Source organism: Vipera ursinii, assembly GCF_947247035.1.
Source record: "Vipera ursinii genome assembly, chromosome: 2".
Classification (NCBI taxonomy): domain Eukaryota; kingdom Metazoa; phylum Chordata; class Lepidosauria; order Squamata; family Viperidae; genus Vipera; species Vipera ursinii.
The window spans coordinates 70,302,158-70,322,349 of record NC_139513.1 but is presented as its reverse complement, the minus strand read 5'-3'; the positions used below and the strand labels follow the sequence as shown (position 1 = coordinate 70,322,349).

The window sequence follows — 20,192 nt, the reverse complement described above, 5'->3', positions numbered from 1 at the left end:
AAGAGCCGAGGTTGCCTACCCTTGCTTAAGGGGGAGGCGCCTTGTTACGGAGGACTATCGCGTACTGCAGCTGCAATCTCCGGTTGCCTCTGGAACTGATAACGTTAGCCGCGAACTGGCTACGACTGGGAGGAAAATAGGTGTAGGAAGTGAGCCGGATCGGAGGAACCCTGCTGCGCCATTTGAAGATGACCGTGTCCCGTTATCTGCTCGTCCTCAAGCGAAAGGTCCGCTCGGACGATTTGATATGGGTGATCAGAATGCTGTGTTTGTTTCTTAGCGGATACCGGCGGATACAATCGCTATGGACAGCCTTGGCATTCGTTGTATTTTCTAATGCTGCCCCATGCTATTAAAACACAAGCAATTTTATAGTTCAAAGTTTTGGAAAGTCACCTGTTGTGTCATGGTGCTTTTAATTTGTGTTAACTTGAATGTTATTTAATTTTGTGCATTTTGGATGAAGGAATGAGGCATGGCAGCCATTTGAGTCAAGCTATAGGAGGAGATACGGTTTATCAGCAGTTCATAATATAAGTGCCCAAATAAGTTCCATGTAAACACTTCCTCTCTTCTAGAAGCTCCGGAGGGGATTTGTTGTTGTTAGTTGCGAAGTCGTGTCCGACCCATCGCGACCCTATGGACAATGTTCCTCCAGGCCTTCCTGTCCTCTACCATCTTCTGGAGTCCATTTAGGCTCACGCCTACTGCTTCAGTGACTCCATCCAGCCACCTCATTCTCTGTCGTCCCTTTCTTCTATTGCCCTCAATCTTTCCCAGCATTAGGCTCTTCTCCAGTGAGTCCTTCCTTCTCATTAGGTGGCCAAAGCATTTGAGTTTTAGCTTCAGGATCTGGCCTTCTAAAGAGCAGTCAGGGTTGATCTCCTCTAGGACTGACTGGTTTGATCGCCTTGCAGTCCAAGGGACTCGCAGGAGTCTTCTCCAGCACCATAGTTCAAAGGCTTCAATTCTTTGGCGCTCAGCCTTTCTTATGGTCCAACTTTCACTGCCATACATTGCAATTGGGAAGACCATAGCCTTGACTATACGCACTTTTGTTGACAGGGTGATGTCTCTGCTTTTTAGTGTGCTGTCTAGATTTGCCATGGCTTTCCTCCCAAAGAGCAAGCGTCGTTTAATTTCTTGGCTACAGTCCCCATCTGCAGTGATCTTGGAGCCCAGGAAAATAAAATCTGTCACTACCTCCATTTCTTCCCCATCTATTTGCCAGGAATTGAGAGGGCCAGATGCCATGATCTTGGTTTTCTTAATGTTAAGTTTCAACCCAGGTTTTGCACTCTCCTTCTTCACCCGCAACAAGAGGCTCTTTAGTTCTTCTTCACTTTCTGCCATTAGAGTGGTATCATCTGCGTATCTTAGGTTGTTGATGTTTCTTCCGGCAATCTTAATTCCAACTTTTGATTCATCTAGCCCTGCCTTTCTCATGATGTGCTCTGCATATAAGTTAAATAGGCAAGGCGACAGTATACAGCCTTGCCGGACTCCTTTCCCAATTTTGAGCCAATCAGTGGTTCCGTGTCCAGTTCTCACTGTTGCTTCTTGGCCCGCATATAGATTTCTCAAGAGACAAATAAGATGGTCTGGTATGCCCATCTCTTTAAGGACTTGCCAGTGTTTGTTATGATCCACACAATCAAAGGCTTTAGCATAGTCAATGAAGCAGAAGTAGATGTTTTTCTGGAACTCTCTAGCTTTCTCCATGATCCAGCGTATGTTAGCAATTTGATCTCTAGTTCCTCTGCCTCTTCGAAATCCTGCCTGTACTTCTGGTAGTTCTCGATCCACATACTGCTGGAGTCTAGCTTGTAGATTTTTAAGCATAACTTTACTAGCATGAGAAATGAGTGCAACGGTGCAATAGTTTGAACATTCTTTGGCACTGCCTTTGTTTGGAATTGGAATGTAAACTGATCTTTTCCAATCCTGTGGCCACTGTTGAGTTTTCCAAATTTGCTGGCAAATTGAGTGTAGCACTTTTACTGCATCGTCTTTTAATATTTTGAATAGCTCAGCTGGAATACTGTCACCTCCACTAGCTTTGTTGTTGCTCAGCTTTTCTAAGGCCCACTTCACTTCACATTCCAGGATGTCTGGCTCGAGGTCAGTGACCACCTCATTGTGATTATCAGGGATGTTAAGCTCATTCTTGTATAGTTCATCTGTGTAATTTTGCCACCTCTTCTTAATCTCTTCTGCCTCTGTTAGGTCCCTGCTATTTTGGTCCTTTATGATGCCCATTTTTGCATGAAACGTTCATCTCTCCAATTTTCTTGAATGATTTAATTCATATCTGACTGGCCTAGAGCTTTTCCCTACTTTCTTTAAGCTTAAACTTTGCAACAAGAAGCTCATGGTCTGAGCCACAGTCAGTTCCTGGTCTTGTTTTTACTGACTGTATAGAGCTTCTCCATCTTTGGCTGCAGAGCATATAGTCAATCTGATTTCTGTGTTGACCGTCTGGTGATGTCCATGTGTAAAGCTGTCTCTTGGGTTGTTGGAAAAGAGTGTTTGCTTTGACCATCGTATTCTCTTGATTTTGTTGTCCTTATACCTAGTGAAATGGGTTGAGGTGCGAGTTTGATCCATAATTGAATCTGTGCATTAGATTTCAGCTATACACAGGATTCCCCCAGTGTATGAATTGTTAAATTATCTAAGCTGTGCAGCCTGAGGTAATTTTAGTAATACGTTAATAATTTACTTGGTAATATGCTGTTTGTGATCTCACCAATAGCTGCACAGGAAGCACTGCATATTATTTATAATTGGCTTAAATTCCAGTTTATTTAGTAGCCACACCATTTGCCCAAACCTTCAAGAAGGGTACATGAAATAATTTTGTATACTACAACTGAATTAAAAACTTGAATTTTATGCAATAAATTATTTTAGGCCATGTTTATTTGATATAGGCAGGATTGTTTTACATAAGATGATAGGTATATAAATAAGTCTTAAGTGGCTCTGCTCTTTCCTAATGGTAGTGTGCCAAGTGATGAATATTGATCACCTTACAGATTGAGGATTTGAGAATTCTTTCACATGGAAGATGTTAGTCTCCGATCACAACTGCTATTTCTATATCCATGATGCCATGGGGATTCTAGCTGAGCTGATTAATCCCACAACATAAGCATCTCACATCCTTTTCCATGGTAAATATGTCAAAAGGTTTCTATTGGAAAGAATGGCCTACTGTACGTTCTGTACTTGTATTTGTATGTGTACTTGTTATATAAAGAATTGATGTATTTAAAAACATTTAAAAACATTTGAAAGTTACAGAGTATGGATAAAAGACCAAGATTTAGATTCACCACGAAAGAGAAACATGGTACATCAATGCAGCAATGTAGGGCAACATAGCACAGTAGTGTGGCTGCCAAATTTTATCTTAGTTGGAAAGAGATAAGATGTAGTATTCATTTTATTATCTCTCAATAATCCACAAATATTCCAGCAATAATACTTCAGCCAGAATCTAAACCAAGCTTTTTAAATGACTTTTTCCAAAAAACAAGCCTTAGTTTATACTACATAAGAAGTCATTGATAAAATTATTCATGTTTGTGTACCTAATAAAACCTTTGGCTGAACATACTATTTCAAATCCAGCCAATTTTAGGCATATCAGTCAATTTTGGTTTCAAGGATGGCAGAGGATCAGGATTAAAACACATAGTATGAATATGGTTGGTAGGAACTAATAGATGTGACACTACACGCAGATGCCATTTCTGGGCATACTCTTCAAGCAAGAAACTAATATTACACCAAATATTTCTCATCCCTGAATCATTTATTGATCAGTATATAAGCAGTATCATTCATAACCTAATCAATTCCCAAAAATGTTTTATCCATTTGATTTTCAAAACAATGAACAATCCTAATTAATCCATTCAATGTTCAAGATAGTTAAAAAATTTTAAACAGGATTCCCCAGAAGTGGCAGAAGCCTAGGTTTTATTTTTTAAATATTTTTCAATGCTCTGACAAATATACTTGACTATTAAAGCCCAAAGAGACTTATTGTAGCAGTAAATGCTTCCCATACCACAGATGTTTTGAACAGCAACCCAGGAAATTTCCTGCTAGGTTCTACCCAAAACTATATTGTTCCACAGCCATACATCAAGATCTGAGTCATGCATGTGCCCGTATAAAAATAAGTACTCAAAGCCATGATTATAGCAGAAGAGAAGCCTGAGTCCTGAGACTTGTTAAGTAGCTAGATTCAATCTTTCCATAAAGAGAGCAAAATAAAGGAGATATATTGGCAGAATCTTTACATTTTGTTTTTATAGCCCACTTGTCAATGTTTCTGTCAACTGCTTTTCTATAATTCTGAGAGAAGACAAACTTTAGTCTCTAATTCTCTACCTGATTAATCTTAGCAATGACTTCAGCTAAGAGGCAGTAGATTTCACTTTAATCAGACTGACCATGAAGTTCCTACTAAACATGAGCTGAGACATGGTTGAGTGAATTAGACTAGTCCTTTAAAAAGGAATCTTACAGTTTATTTTTATATAAAAATAAAAAATATATTTTAAAGAAAAGTGCCATGGATGCCTCTCTTCCTGGAATACTTCTAGATTCAAAGCTACTCTAGTTGTTTTTAAGTTAACCATAAATCCTTCTCAATTCCAATCCCAGAGAAACATAACTCAGCAAGTCTTTTGCTGTAAAAGTGGACTAGCTTTCGGCACTTTTTTCAGTAACAGTGCTGTAGTATTGCCCTAAAACCCCCATCTTCAGACACATCCTGCAAACACCTTTTTATTTTCTCATCTGATCCCAATGTGTCATGCATGCAACATTTACTAACCACTCACTCCATGGGAGCACACACATGCACTGATCAAAGGCTCACAAAGAGATCCATACATCCCTGCTGTCCCTTCCCCACCACCTCCAGAGATACATTCATCCCACAGACAGTCGAAGGATCACTTCATTTGCAGTCCACTTGGCTTCATGCTTTTGGCATCTGCTCTTCACTGGAGTGCTGGGTGTGGGATATAGCATTTTATCAACCTGGGGTGCGAGCAGCTAAAGCCTCTTGCATTTTTTGGCGACAATGGGCATATTTCTGCAGAATCTGCCGAGTATGCTCCTCTTCTTCACGCTGCAGGATACGGAGAAAATTCTGCAATTCAGGCATGCTAAAGGCATCCCACTGCAAAAAGCAAGAAAATGGAAGTAATTATCACAATGTGTTTATATTATAGTGGTGAGCTTATGACCACTAATAGAGATCTATTTCATCACCTTTTACATTATTTTTTTTTAGAATCTAAAATAAAGGACTAATCCAAACAAAAATTCTGGTACAAGAAAAACAGGGGACCATCATTCTTATGCATAACACAAAAGATACTCTTTGTTAGTCTCATGTTTAAAAGAAACACATAAAAATAGTACAAGGAATGATATGAATCAAAGCAGAGGGCAAATTGGTAATTTCCTGTTCTACAGCTTACAAAACAGCTTTGAGTTATGACTTCAAATAATGTCCAGTTTGGTGTTCTTTCCTAGTACAGAAAGAAATATTTAGTAAATTTAAATACTTACGAATATCTCAGAAGGTGGCAGCACCTGAACAACTTTGTCTGGATTTGGAAACTAAATAAGATTGGATCTTAGCATGTGGATGGGATTACTTTGGGGAAGATGAGGGTCATAAAAAGGGGAAAGTAGCTTGGAATAGACTTCCTAGAAAGCAATAGCAAGTCACTTCCATGCTATTACCAAAAAAATTATATGTCTATCCCCTGAATTCACCAGGAAATCAGCCTGACTCAAAGGAAACATAATAATACCCATCAGATAATAGTCAAACTACATAGTCAAACTACAGTCAAACTACAGTCTTGGACTTTAAGAGAGCTAATTTCAATAAACTTAGAGCCTGACCTATCAGCCTGACGTAAATACCTGGGAAGATTCTGGAATCATATGATTCTACTATTGACCCTGGCTGAGGTCCCTAAGTCCATATCAATGTGTCATCAGTGTATACTATAGGCCACCCAACCAAACAGAGGAAATAGATGAACTTTTTGCTAGTTAGCTAACTAAGGTATATAGGAAGAACATCACAATAGTAATGGGGGACTAATTACCCTGACATCAACTGGGAGACAAACTCTGCACCAAGTGAAAGATCAAACAGATTCCTGACAAACCTAGCAGACAACTTTGTCTCCCCAAAAGTAGAAAAGGGAACTAGGGGATTAGCCATACTGGATCTAAATCTCACTAACAGAGACAAAATGATAGAAGGTGTTGAAGCCACAGGAAACTTGGGGGGAAGTGATCATGCAGTATTGGAATTCATTATGGAAGCACAAGCAATAGAACATAGTCAAACTACAGTCTTGGACTTTAAGAGAGCTAATTTCAATAAACTTAGAGCCTGACCTATCAGTCTGACGTAAATACCTGGGAAGATTCTGGAAAAGATAATCAAACAACAAATCAGTGATCACCTAGAGGCAAATAAAGTCATTACTAAAAGCCAACATGGGTTTGTCAAAAACAGATCACGCCAGACAAATCTTATTGCATTCTTTGACCAAGTGACAAAATTAGTGGACCAGAGGAATGCTGAGGATATAATTTACTTGGACTTCAGTAAGGCATTTGATAAAGTAGTTCACAACCTACTACTGGATAACATAGAAAAATGTGGGTTAGACAGCATCACCACCAGATGGATTCATAGCTGGCTGACCAGCCGTACTTGGCGTGTGGTTCTCAATGAAACTGCATCTACATGGAGGGAAGTGTGTAGTGGGGCTCTGTTCTGGGCCCAGTGCTCTTTAACATCTTCATCAACGATTTGGACGAGGGGATAGATGGGGAACTCATCAAATTTGCAGACGACACCAAGCTTGCAGGAATAGCCAACAATCCAGAAGATAGGGTTAAGATACAGGAGGATCTGGACAGACTTGAACACTTGGCGCTATCTAACAAAATGAAATTCAATGGTGAAAAAAGTAAGGTTCTACATTTAGGCAAGAAAAAACAAATGTACAGGTATAGTTTAGGTGGTACCTTGCTCAATAATAGTAGCTGTGAGAGGGACAGTGCTAGGCTGCATTAACAGAGGGATAGAATTAAGATCACATGAAGTACTAATACCACTTTACAATGCCTTGGTAAGGTCACACTTGGAATTCTGCACCCAGTTTTGGTCACCACGATATAAAAAAGATGTTGAGGCTCTAGAAATAGTACAGAGAAGAGCAACAAAGATGATTAGGGGACTGGAGGCTAAAACATATAAGGAACGGTTGCTGGAATTGGGTCTTTTGCTTCATTTTGGAATGTTCTTTGCCATTCCAATATAACAATGCAACCTCCTCCTTCCATTGCATTATTATTTAATTAGGGGACTGGAGGCTAAAACATGTAAGGAACAGTTGCTGGAATTAGGTATGTCTAGTTTAATGAAGAGAAGGACAAGGAGTGAAATCATAGCAGTGTTCTGATATCTCAGGGACTGCCACAAAGAAGAGGGAGTCAAGCTATTCTCCAAAGCACCTGAAAGCAGGACAAGAAACAATGGATGGAAACTAGTCAAGGAGAGAAGCAACCTAGAACTAAGGAGAAACTTCCTGACAGTTAGAACAATTAACCAGTGGAACAACCTGCCTCCAGAAGCTGTGAGTGCTCCAACACTGGAAGTTTTTAAGAAGAGACTGGACAGCCATTTGTCTGAAATGGTATAGGGTTTCCTGCCTGAGCAGGGGGTTGGACTAGATGACCTCCAAGGTCCCTTCCAACTTTATTATTATTATCAAACACAATGCAGATCTTTATAGGCTCTAAAATTAATTTGTTGGGCATTCAGAATTTAACCTTCTTAAAAAGGTCTAATAAATGAATATTAACATTTAGAAACAGCAACAAAAGAGCTTTTAGTATGATAAATTGCTATCCAGCCAGTTTAGATCCTTATTATAAACTACAACAGTAATGTGGCTTTTTTGTGGAACATTCTGAAACAGACATTTTTCTGGTTCCTAAAATTAGGAATATGCAAACATTTTCAAATCTGAAATGTCTAACCGAGCTCAAAATAGCTGTTCTGACCTTAGTGGAAGCGTCCCAACCCATTTCAAGCTATTACGTTTTGGGATGAGCAGAGCATCTTTTTCAAGTTCAGAACATGGCACTTCAAATTCAAAATGTGAATTTTCCTTATTGTTACCAAAATGTAACTGAATTCCAACTTTGAATCTTTGATTTTAAGATTTCCAAAACGAGCAGTATTATGTAAATGATAAATTCAAGCAAATGTAGAGGTTTTCTTGAAAATTTTCATTGTAATACCTATAAACAATATATATCAGGTCTGTGGCACAAAATTCCTCTCATTTTAATAAAATAACCAGTAATAGTACTGTAATGTTCATATATAAATGATTACTAGCAATAGTCACCTAAAGGTTATTACAACTGTTCAATAATCCAGTTTGTTTGTTCTGTACTATTATTTTTTGTATGCTATATTTTCAAAAAAGGGCAGCTTCTTGCAGAAAACATTGCACTGCAACACTTTGTACATTGCAGATGTATACACTATTGTTAAAAACCATGGAACTGGAACTAGGACATCAAGGCCAGTGCCATTCTCTATCTGTTGAGGTCAAGACAAAAGCTGCTAAATGGCAAATAGCTATGGAGGTTGTCCTACTGCAAGGCAATTCATTACTAAGTGACATAGGTTCAAGAGCAAGCTTTAGACACATCAATATCTATACTCACATTGACTTCACCAGTCTCATTTTCCTTCAGAACAAAACTGAGTGTTTTTTCGTTAGGACCAGCAAGTAGTCGGAGACGCAGGGGTTGCTCCTCATCAGAAAGCTTACGGATATATACTGACACACAAAAGAATAAAAAAATGAAGTACATGAATGATTGAATCTTCCAGGTAGCACAGATTTAACTAAAATAAACAAATCAATCTATTCTCTTCTGGGAAGAGACTTAATGCATCAGTTGCAAACTTTCTCACAAGGGAATTCTGCAGCAGGAAAAAAGGAAAGATTTGACTTCCTCCCAGCTGACTTTCAGCCCTGACATATAATTAACAATGAAGAAGAAGTTTTAAAGAAAAACTAAGTTTCATTAAAAATTCTTTGTTCATTTTATCTTGAAGATAACCTTGCCCTGGGTGGTTTAAGGGCTGTTTTCTTTCAACCTCATATTTTTCAACTTGTTCAATATGTACTTACTAGTTCATAAAGGTAGTTCTCAACTTACAACAGTTCGTTTAGTGACTATTCAAAGTTGTAACAGCACTGAAAAAAGTGACCATTTTTCACACTTACGACCCTTGCAGCATCCCTGTGGTCGTCTGATTAAAATTCAGAATGCTTGGCAACTGACTCGTATTTATGATGGTTACAGTGTCCTGGGGTCATGTGATCATCTTTTGTGACTTTCCGACAAGCAAAGTCAATGGGGAAAGTCTGATTCATTTAACAACCATGTCACTAACAACTGCAGTAATTCACTTAACAACTGTGGCAATGTTGTAAAATGGAGCAAAACTCACTTAACAGTTATCTTGCTTAGCAACAAAAATGTTTGGCTCAACTGTGGTCGTAAGCTGAGGACTATCTGTATAGTACTTTGACCATCACACAATATTTATCATACTATCACTCCCACAGCGTAAACAAAACAAAATATTGCCCTTCATAAAAGTATTCCTTTGCTGCCCCAGTTCAAGTGATTCACGATTACAACAGAATTAGAGCAAAACTATGAGGAGAGGAAAGGATCATCCTGTCCTCAAAACATCCCAACTCTCTCGGCTTACTCAAGGAGAATAAGCTCAACAGCCTTTGGGAAGTCCTGTAAGGAGGCTGCTATTTCTACCTTTGTATGGGGAAGCATTCCTGAAGTTGGGGTCTGTAACAGATGGATTTGTTTTGGTTCCATCGGCTCTTGATTTCTTAGGCATCCTCCCACTGCGTGTGCATTACCAGACAAATTCCCTGGTCAATATGGTCCTTAAGATATATAAAATTTACAGTAAGTTACATGTTGGTTTTTTCAAGAAATTCAAAAGGAAAGATTGAATACCTTGGTCGTCCTTTTCTGTTCTCTCAAAGAGGGCAAATTTGCGGGGATTGTCAACAACCATGAATTTCTTGAGCAGGGCTTCAATGACTTCACTGGCCCGTGTACGAGAAATTATATGCAGATGCTTGATTGTATCCTTTGGTAAGTAGAATGAAGTTCGGCGCTTTACAGCCTGGCTGCGCACGGAACTCTTCCTAGCGTCCTGGATTGAGGGTGCTTTCTTATTGGCAGGTACTGACACAGGCCGGATCAGTTTCAGTTGTACCTTAATGAACCCAGTATAGGACCCATCTTTATTCTGCAGGAGGAAAAGAACAATGAGTTGGGCAAAGAAGCCAGCAAAAAATTACCTCTAAGAGTGTCGTAGGTGCAACATTTGGAAAGGAAGGATTTGAATGACATTTTTATTTTGTACGCTGAAAACAGCTAGGAATTATATATATGAAATTATTTCAATGTTAATATTTTAAATGACTGAGTTAGTAATTAAGGGAAGACAGAGGCCTCTGTTGCTGAGATGTAGAAATATATTTGGGGCCTTGAATTACAGTTGTTCTTAAACTTACCAAACTCATAAAGAGGTTACTGTTTATCTGGCTGTTATATTCTTTTATCTTTTGTTCAATCTCAGCTTGGGACAAAATGGTTTTCTCCTGGTCAATCTGTTCATCCTGCAGAAGAATCAATATATTTAAATTAGTCTATTCTGTAAGTCTCAGAAAAAATAAAATGCAATTTTACAGTTGTTTTTGCTGTCACCTATGTACAAGGAAGCCTATTTCTTTACACAAAAGAAACAGGTAAACTTTCCCTCACATTGAATTTGTGTATTTGGAAGCAAGCCACTGCTTCCAATTACTAAGTCAAAAGTCTTGTTATTACCTTTGGCAGAATGGGATAGATCTGCCAAAGGAAAGCAGAAATAGTTTATCAGTACCTTCATTTTAAAAAATCATAAAGCTGCTTTTAATGCTCAGTCTTATACATCCTTATTTCAAGTTTCCTACAGACAATTTCCCCTATCTCATTTAACCAGGACAACTATTACAGATGAAATCTAAAGGGGAATTTAAATGATAAACATATGTCTGAATATCTAAGAAGCTGTTGCTAATGCTGAAACTGTTCTTTGAAACTTTCTGGATTCAAAATGTACTTTAGGTATGTGCTAATGAAGCCATTTACAATGAAAATAGAATATGAACCAAGGCTCTGCCCTGTTAAAACGCTTCTGGCAAAATCTATGCTTCTCTTGAAAAGAAATGTAAACAACAGTTTAGTAGTATGCACTGCTCTTTGGACAATATAGCTGTTAACTACAATAGTATAAATAGTGAGGGGTAGTATAATGAAAGATGATATTGAAAATCAATCCCCAACCCTAGGTCCCCAAACTTCAGGTGAAGTTTGTTTTACTCCACCAATTCCTTTATTCAGTCAGGGCATGAGTGAGTTCACTGTACCAAGCTGTAGTTCTTGAAGCAATCTCACATTTCCCAGCATCAGCTGCAAAAAGCAGAGAGCAAAATTCTTTGATATCATTATTGGGTGTAACAAGAGAAACTGAAATAATAACACACCACACCTTTGTTTGATGTTACACCAAACCCAATTACATGAGAGTTAGTCTCATAATTAATATGCAGTAGGCTGTCAGCCAGAGTTCTATTACCACAAGAAAGCCAGAAAGTATAGTTAAAATTACTCCTGAAAATTACAGCACCTTGCTACCAGCTGAAATTCCCAGCAGCTACAAAACTGGCATTTAGTAAAAGATAACCACGAACAAAAGAGGCTTATTTCTGCAAAATTTGTTAGGACTATACTAATATAAAATTTATGTTTTAATTACTATTTTACCATCTTTTCTTATTTCTCTAATACTGTACCATAAAAAGGATGGTGAAAGGCATGCTAAAGGAACATTGGCTATAAGTAAGTCTTGCACTGTGTTATTGCTGTACCTAGCAAGATATTGAGAAAACAATGTCTCTGAACATTTATAAATCATTGTTACAAATCATGCTGTAGTGTTTTGTTTTTAAAGCAAGATAATTAATCTCTAAGATTTTTTTCATAATATTGTTAACAATGGGGCAGGAAGTCATCAAAGGAGAACAAAGTTCCAGATATAGAGGCGTACAATATTCATAAAAGCTAATCACTCAGTTTGTGGAATAATTATAAGAGTTCTATTCTGAGAGAAGGGGGACGGGGAGTTTTCCTCTATACCCAAGTACAGATAGCCCTTATTTAACTAGTCATTCAGCAACTGCTCAAACTATGAATGCTGTACGAGTGGTAGCTACAATGGTCCTCGTACTCACATCAGTCGCAATGACCCAGTGCTCACATAATTACTGGGCACCTGAGTTGAATGCTGCAGTGTCCCATGATCATCATTTGTGAGTTTTCTGGCTTTCAGCAAGCAAAGTCAATGACAGAGTTGGCAGGAGGTTGCAAATGGTGACCATGTGAAGTCTTTGCTTAATGACGTATGGTGATTCACTTAACGACAGTAACCAGGAGTATCAGATTTTCTGTGGCTAAGCAGTCATGTGACACTGTGCATCATGACTATGTCATTTAATGATAGAAATTTCCAAATCCCAATTTTAAGTGAGGCACACTTGTAGGCAGAAATGAGATATATTCCTGTGCAGAGGAACAATCTGCAGAAGGAAACATCTGATCCACTCTGAGTAGCCTATCCTGTAGACAAAGCACTTAAGCCCTGCATTGGCAGAAAATGACAAGAGCACATACTAGAAAGTAAGATTTCTTTTACATACAAGCAGTTCCTACTTATGGAACAGCTGAACTTAAGATGATGAAGACCTTTCTTTTTATAGACAAGCCTTGGTCTCTAAATTAGTGGGGGAGGGGATTGATCATGTATTTAATTTTGGGGGACTGAATTGTGTTTAGTGAGATAATGGGATGTCTCATATATTGCTACTGACTACAATCCTGAGATAGAGGGATGGATGAATAAATCTGTGTCAGTAATTGCAAGCGCAACTACCTTGAGAACCTCTTAGCAAGTCACCACTGGATAATTCTACCTTGTTTTGCTAATGAACAATAGATAATTCTATTGTTATAAAAAGGACATGACTCAGAAAAACTAGATTCAGTAGACCAGTTTTTAAAATCCTTTTTAAATTAAGAATTTAATTAAGAATACAGGAATTTCTACTCTATAAATTTAACACTTCAGGTTAACAAGAACACTTCAGGTCCCATACTAAAGTACACCTTTCACACTAGAAAACTGTACACATAAAACAACTTTTGCCTACAAGAGTAACAAAACCCTACAGTTTCTCTTTCCCAGCTTTTCAGTTATTTGCTTCTGATTGCATCAGCCTCCTTTCCTGCTGGCTTTCTCTAGTGGAGAATGGGAGATTGTGGGGAATTCCAGATGAGATCATTAAAAACCAATCTGAAATCTCTAAGGATTACTGAAAATCGTTTCCTATGTCACCACAATAGTAAGTGTCTGAGTCAATGATTTATGTGATTGGCTCCCATTTCCCCAGATAGAATCCTTCAGAGGCAAGACAAGCAGTTTTATGCTTAAATTGTATGGTACTATGCATATGAAAGAGACAACAGAAAAACTTTAACAATTTCTGTACAATTATATCAATTTGATAAAGAGATTCAAATGCAATTATTTGCATGTGGTAATCCTAAATTGAAATCCTTGTAGGTGGCTGTGTCATCATGACTTTTTTCACATTGCCGGAGCTGGGGTGGGCGCGGCCTCCACATTATGCAACCGGCCCACAGGGCCGGCAGTTTGACACCCCTGCTTTAGGCAAATCAATTCAGTTTACTGCACAGCTGTTGAGATACAACATTACGCAAAGTTCCTTGGAGGAAAGGTGGGATGTAAAATTTTGCAAATAATATAAAAACTAACTGAATTGTAGACAGAAAGGCTGAAGAAGAAGAATTTGTTAGCAAGACACATATCTCATGGATTTATTAGCAAAACAATGACAAATTTAAAATTATATGCCATTTTTCCAATGGAAACCAGTGTTTTACAATTAATGATAGCAGCATAAATTAATGTAATCCAAACTCCTGAGAGGTCCATCTCTTTAGGATTTCCAGTATTCCCTTATATTTGTAAAGTAAGGATAGGAGGTGCCAAAACTATAGACTAACAAGGTTTGAGAAAGGTTCTTTTTATCAGCCTGATCATTACAAAAATCACAAAAAAACTCAGCCATATTAAATGGAACGGAGAACCATATTTAAAAAAACTATCAAGATTGGTTATGTCTAAAAAGAATTTTTAGTGCCACAAATTTCAGGAAAGAGTGAAAATAGAAGCACCACTTTTACAGAGAAACCACCTTCTTTTGGCATTCTCTTAGCTGACATCTAAGAACAACCATTTTATCAACATATCTGGACAGTTTCCATCCCAAGGATATGTTTTTGTTTTATGTGAATCATTAAATTAAAATCATGAAAATATTTGTGAACATGGACGATAGTCTTCATATGCTGTCCTGTGATATTTTTTGGATAAGCAAATTAATTAATAAAAGAAAATCCTCTCTCAAATCAGGAATTCTAAAACATGTATATATGTGAGAAGGATGAAGAAAAATAGTTATTCTACTTAGTGGAACCTAATTATCAGCCAGGCAGGAAAGTAAATCTGACTTAATGGAACTATGGGAACTTAAGTCTCTACTCCTGCTGCATTTTTTCCCCTAATCAACTCATCTTTGATTTTTAGAAAGTAAGACTAATATCTTTAAGCGGGGAATGTACTAAAGTGGAGCAACCACTTGCAGTGTTCTCAAGTGTCAGATTTTGCAAGCTTCTGCCATCCTCCTTTACTGAAAAGGGCAGGAAAAGCCAACAAAGAACAACTAGAGCATCAGCTCTCATAAGTGAGAGGGTATGGGATCTGAAATGTGCTTCAGACTGCACGTAGATGGTAGATTGGAGGGTCCCCAGTCATATATAAAATGTTTAGTATATACTTAATCAACTTTGTTTTGGCTCATGTCCTTAATGTGGAGTTCTTACTGTATACTACTAATGTACAAGAGGTACAGTAAGATTCTGAAACATTTATACATTTCTTTTGTTTAAGGAAAATAAGAAAGCAATACCTTTCTAAAGTGACTCATAGTTTTCTGTGGTCCCTCTCTAAGACAATGTGTCTGTGTGTGTTACAGTGAAGCTTATTGTTTTAATTTTCCACTTCAACCCATTACTCATATAGCATTATTTGTAAGAATTATATAACCTTCATCTTGCATTTCTTCATTCAGCAAAATAATATATATTTAATAACACTTACAGTTAACCTATTTTTTTCACATACAGTGATATTGCTTCAAATCAGAATCTGGAAAAATTCTAAAATAAGATGTAAAAAAGTATAAGATAAAAGCTCATCAAATAGAACTATCTTAAGACTTTTACAATGCTATACAGTGTTGCCAATTCCTGAAAAGATTTACATGAAGTATGAGAAATCCACTAAAGCCTAAACCACAACTGACTTACAGGAAGCTGGGTGTATAAGGGCAAAGAGGATTTCTCAGGCATAATAATCTGATCTAATGAGCAAAATGGAAGTTCTTGCATCCTGTGGAAAAGAGCAAGAGGAAAACCGTAAGGGTGGGACAATGAAGTAAATTATGACCTGGATAGGATAGAGAATCCCACCCATCCAAAAGAACAGCATGTTAGGGACATGGATATCCTGTTTACATGACACAGAACTGCCTCTAGGGCCCAAGATGGATAACTCATTTTTCATGAAAATACTAATTGATTATTTTAATATGGCATGAGTCAACTGTATCTACTTACAGTACTTAAGTAAATTATGTATAGCATATACAACCCTTATATCTAGCTTGCTCAAATACAGTAATCAATGGCAAATCACGCTCCTAGATTACACTGGCATTAATATTCAAATTTTCAAATATAATTCTGAATTTTTTATTGGATCAGCTAGATCAACTTCTACTAATCACCATCCAAGAATCTGAATGTTTTGTGATAGAAACAAAAATGCTACTATTTTAAAGACAAAACATTTATGTTTTTATGGATATTATTTTAAAACCAGTATTATTTACTGTGTTACATCTAAACTACTTTTGAGTCTCAGTGCAAGTGATATTCATACCATTGGTTGAGAGCTACCAATTATCGTACTATTTCTAGTTCAAGAGAACTTGCCAGTTTTTTATTCCAATTTTAGTATATGTGCTGCCAAAGCAAATACAACTATTATCCTGAAATATATTTATCACGAGTTTCCACAAACATTATTCAGAACATTCATCCTTTTCTATGCATATAATCTTGGCTTCCATCACATTAATACCCCACTTCAAACACTGTCTTTTGTTCTATAACAGATATGTCAAACACAAGGCCTGGGGGCCAGATCCGACCCGCGAAGTGGTTTCAGGTGGCCCACGAAGCCATCCTGGAAACAGTGAGGGAATGGCCCCCACTGCCTTGGCCCTGGCCCAGAGACCCTCCTTCTGCCAGAGACCCTCAGATCTGTCCCACTCCTGCCCAGGCCCCCACAGGCACCCTTGATGCGAACTATGTAGAGCTGGCCACGCCCACCCAGTAGGCCACACCCACCCAGGCCATACCCACCTGGCCCCCTGAGGGCAACTGCAATGCTGATGCGGCCCTCAATGAAATTGAGTTTGACACCCCTGTTCTATAAACTTCTCACCTCTTTGAGGATAGAAACAATTCCATCAAACTACAATAGTATTGGCTTTCTCTCTCCTCCTGACTTATTCACTCTTCCTTCATATATTTGTTTTATACAGATAGTCCTCATGTTATAATGGCAATTGGGACCAGGATTGCTATCACTAAGTGATGCAGTTGTAAAGCATAATGTCAAGAGACTGCATTACTTAGTTCTGACAGTCCCAGTGTTTCTGGTCACTCATATTTGTATTAAATCCATATTGATTCACCACCACATATTCTTGATCCTTTCATGTGTGCGCATCTACCTCAGTTCATTTACTCTGTTTTTCCTGACATATTCAATTCTCACTTCTGTGTAACAAAATGGGAAGCATACTGTTAAAGAAAGCAAAATATGAAATTCAATAAATAAAATCAAGCAACAAATATGTATGTTTCTATCTTACTGTCAATTACTGAAAAAAAACTTTCAAAGGTCCAGTTTCATTTGCTTCCGAACTACCAAAGGGTTGGGAGTCTTACTGATTTCAAGAGGCAGGGTGTTTGAATTTAAAGCCACTGCAAGTGAGAAGGCTGGCTTAATCTCATAAATGCTCTTTTTCAGGTTTAGGTAACAGGTTGTATATGGAGCAAATAATCCAGAAAATAACAAGTATCCAATTCCTGTAAGGCTATATATGTAATCACCACCACCTTGCATTGGGATCAAAAACTTTTAACTCTGAGCTATATAATCTCTGCCTTCTTGTAATTCATTCTTTCCCTTCAAGGAAAAAAAACCCCTAAACATTAGGAGAACACTAATTTACTTTGGGGAAAGGGGAAATCAAATGAAATTAACATATGGAATATAGATTTTAGAAATCAATTGTTAAAGATTGTCTTATAAATGCTACCCAGACAACATACTGTTTACAAATTACTGATTTATGTTAAAAAATACCAATATATAATAAAATAAAATATAGCATCCCTCACAAAGATGAGCACTCTTCTGCTTTCTTAAAGTTCCTTTCAGATTTTGAAAGACTCATACAGAATCAAACATTCCAGATATCTGATAATACAAGAGTTGAAACGGCTGATAGAATAATGAAGATCTTCATGCTGAGATGATTTCCAGATGTTTTGGACTACAACTCCCACAATTTGTTGCCAAAAGCCATGTATACTAGGGCTGATTAGAATTGAAACTACTCATATTTTTGTAGCTTATAATAAATTCTATAATATGAACAAAAATATATTCTTGCTCATCACATACCCCAATTGTGTATCCGCCAAATCCCTTCCTACAATCTACTACTGTTGGTTTTATTGCTTATGGGTTTTAATGTACATATGAGATTTTCTTCTTATGTTGCCCAGAATTTGGTTTCAGATAAATAAATTTCACTGGATTTGGGATGCTTGGAAGAATATGTTATTAACATATCATTATTTACTTACAATTATTTGTATGCTGCCTCTTTTTGAAACTCTAGGCAGCCTACAATAAATACTACAAAAATAAAAGATCCATAAAATGTGCAGCAAAATAGTAGACAGTAAAACCATTACAACAAAAGTATTAATAATAACTGCAATAAAATCTTGCTACCATTGGACAAGCCCTCTCCCTCCTCCAAAGAGAACTGTCTTTAACATTTTATGGAAAAATATCCAAGGTGGGACACATCCGGCCTCATGGGCCAGCTATTCCAGAGAGAGACAACTTCTACAGACGTCATTCTCTGTATCGCACCTCCATTCATCTCTTTCAGGATGGGTACACAGAGTTCATTATTTGATCTTAACAACCATACCCTAAAAAACAGGGATAGGGGCATGAATAAAAATCCCATTCATTCCTGTCCTTTTGTCAGCCTACAGTTTTCAGACTCATTGCAGAAACTCTTTGTCAGCCTACAGTTTTTACACTTATTATAGAAACTTCAGATTACCTCTATCCAGTACAGGTCAGACAAGATAGACATGTTCTTTCCGGAAAGGAACAAGCCATACTAGTGGAGATTTACAAAATTAAACTTCATATAGCACATTAGATCATGTGAGAAGTCACAGTGATTACAGATGCTTTACTGATGGATTCAGAGTTCTAATTCCACTTCTCAAGCCTGACTTGCTACTAGATCTGAGCACTAACAGGTATTATGTACTGTACTGCCAGTCTCCTCTTTGTTAATTCAGGCAGGCTGTATTACAACACTGCTCTATCATATTTCCTTAATTATGATTGTCCCTTTTATCTCTCAATATGTTTTTCAAAGGCACCCATTACCCATGATTCCAAACTTATGGTCTTGTAACAGATAATTTTCCTGCTGATTATTGATTGCTAATGCAAATAAATGAAAGGATCTGCTGAAAGCTAAGCCAGAATTAAATGGCTTTTTCCCTCCAGAAATAAGCAGCATTATCTTCCCTTATATGGAAGGCTCCAGTTACTATAATAAAAACAGCTTAGACTGGCTTGGTTCACATATTTTAAATCACAAGCCTAATTGGGCTAATGCACCCAGATTGTTGGGGGCAATTAAGCTGACTTTGTAATAATGCCGCTTGGGGTGTGTGTGTGAAAGCCCTAATAAGCAGGCATATACATAGAATGAAGGCTACTGCTAAGCTTGTAAGCCGCCCTGAGTCTTTGGAGAAGGGCGGGATATAAATGGAATTAAAATAAAAATAAAATAAAAATAAACTAAGTCATGCAGAAGATGACCTTATAGTGGGTTAGTGCAAGGTTAAAGATAAGCCATCTTCTTATAACACTCCTTCAATTCAGATAATCATAACTGCTTTTGCTGGGTGTTTAGGTAAACTAGATACTATATTTTGTTTTGTAGCACAACAGCATGGCAAAGGAAAATTATTTGAAAGCTATTATTCTACAATATTTCCCTACCCAAGTCCAAAAGAATCATTCATATTGTGTTGCCTCCCTTAGCCTCAGTTAACATCTCTAAAGAAAGTGCAGCAAGAATATGTATTGCTTTATATATTATGTGAACAAACTGTATCCTATAAAGACATTCTCTAAAATTTCTAAATTCAGTATTCCACTATATTATACTTTCAAAGTTTTCCTGCAAGCTTAAGCACAAAATGATACAGGACAGAGCAACAGCAACTATAGACTACAAATGGAAGTATCAATAGCTTCCATACCATTTCATAGGGTCTGTAGGCTTTCAGAGATTAATCTCTATAATCTCTGAAAGCCTACAAAGCCTATGTACTGCTTTGCAATAATCTAGAAATATTCTAAAGGAATAATTTGAATCATTGGGTGGCATCACATGATCAAAAGTACCTTCATTCCAGTCCTT

General features: G+C 37.4%; 1 protein-coding gene across 3 annotated transcripts in view; it reads right to left on the bottom strand.

The window, feature by feature from the left end:
- Positions 1-2,238: 2,238 nt before the first annotated feature.
- The window catches only part of RASSF1 (Ras association domain family member 1), a 37,226-nt gene continuing 19,272 nt past the window's right edge, over positions 2,239-20,192 (bottom strand). For 2 of the 3 annotated variants that reach the window (XM_083355343.1, XM_083355344.1), the window contains 4 exons: positions 10,698-10,802; positions 10,132-10,429; positions 8,803-8,918; positions 2,239-5,203 (listed from right to left, as the gene is read on the bottom strand). In XM_083355343.1, coding sequence (XP_083211469.1) covers positions 5,057-5,203; positions 8,803-8,918; positions 10,132-10,429; positions 10,698-10,802 — 666 coding nt within the window. In that variant the 3' untranslated portion in view covers positions 2,239-5,056. Of the gene's footprint in view, positions 5,204-8,802; positions 8,919-9,924; positions 10,430-10,697; positions 10,803-20,192 lie in introns of those variants that run through there. The other variant, XR_014491576.1, reaches the window with a different exon arrangement.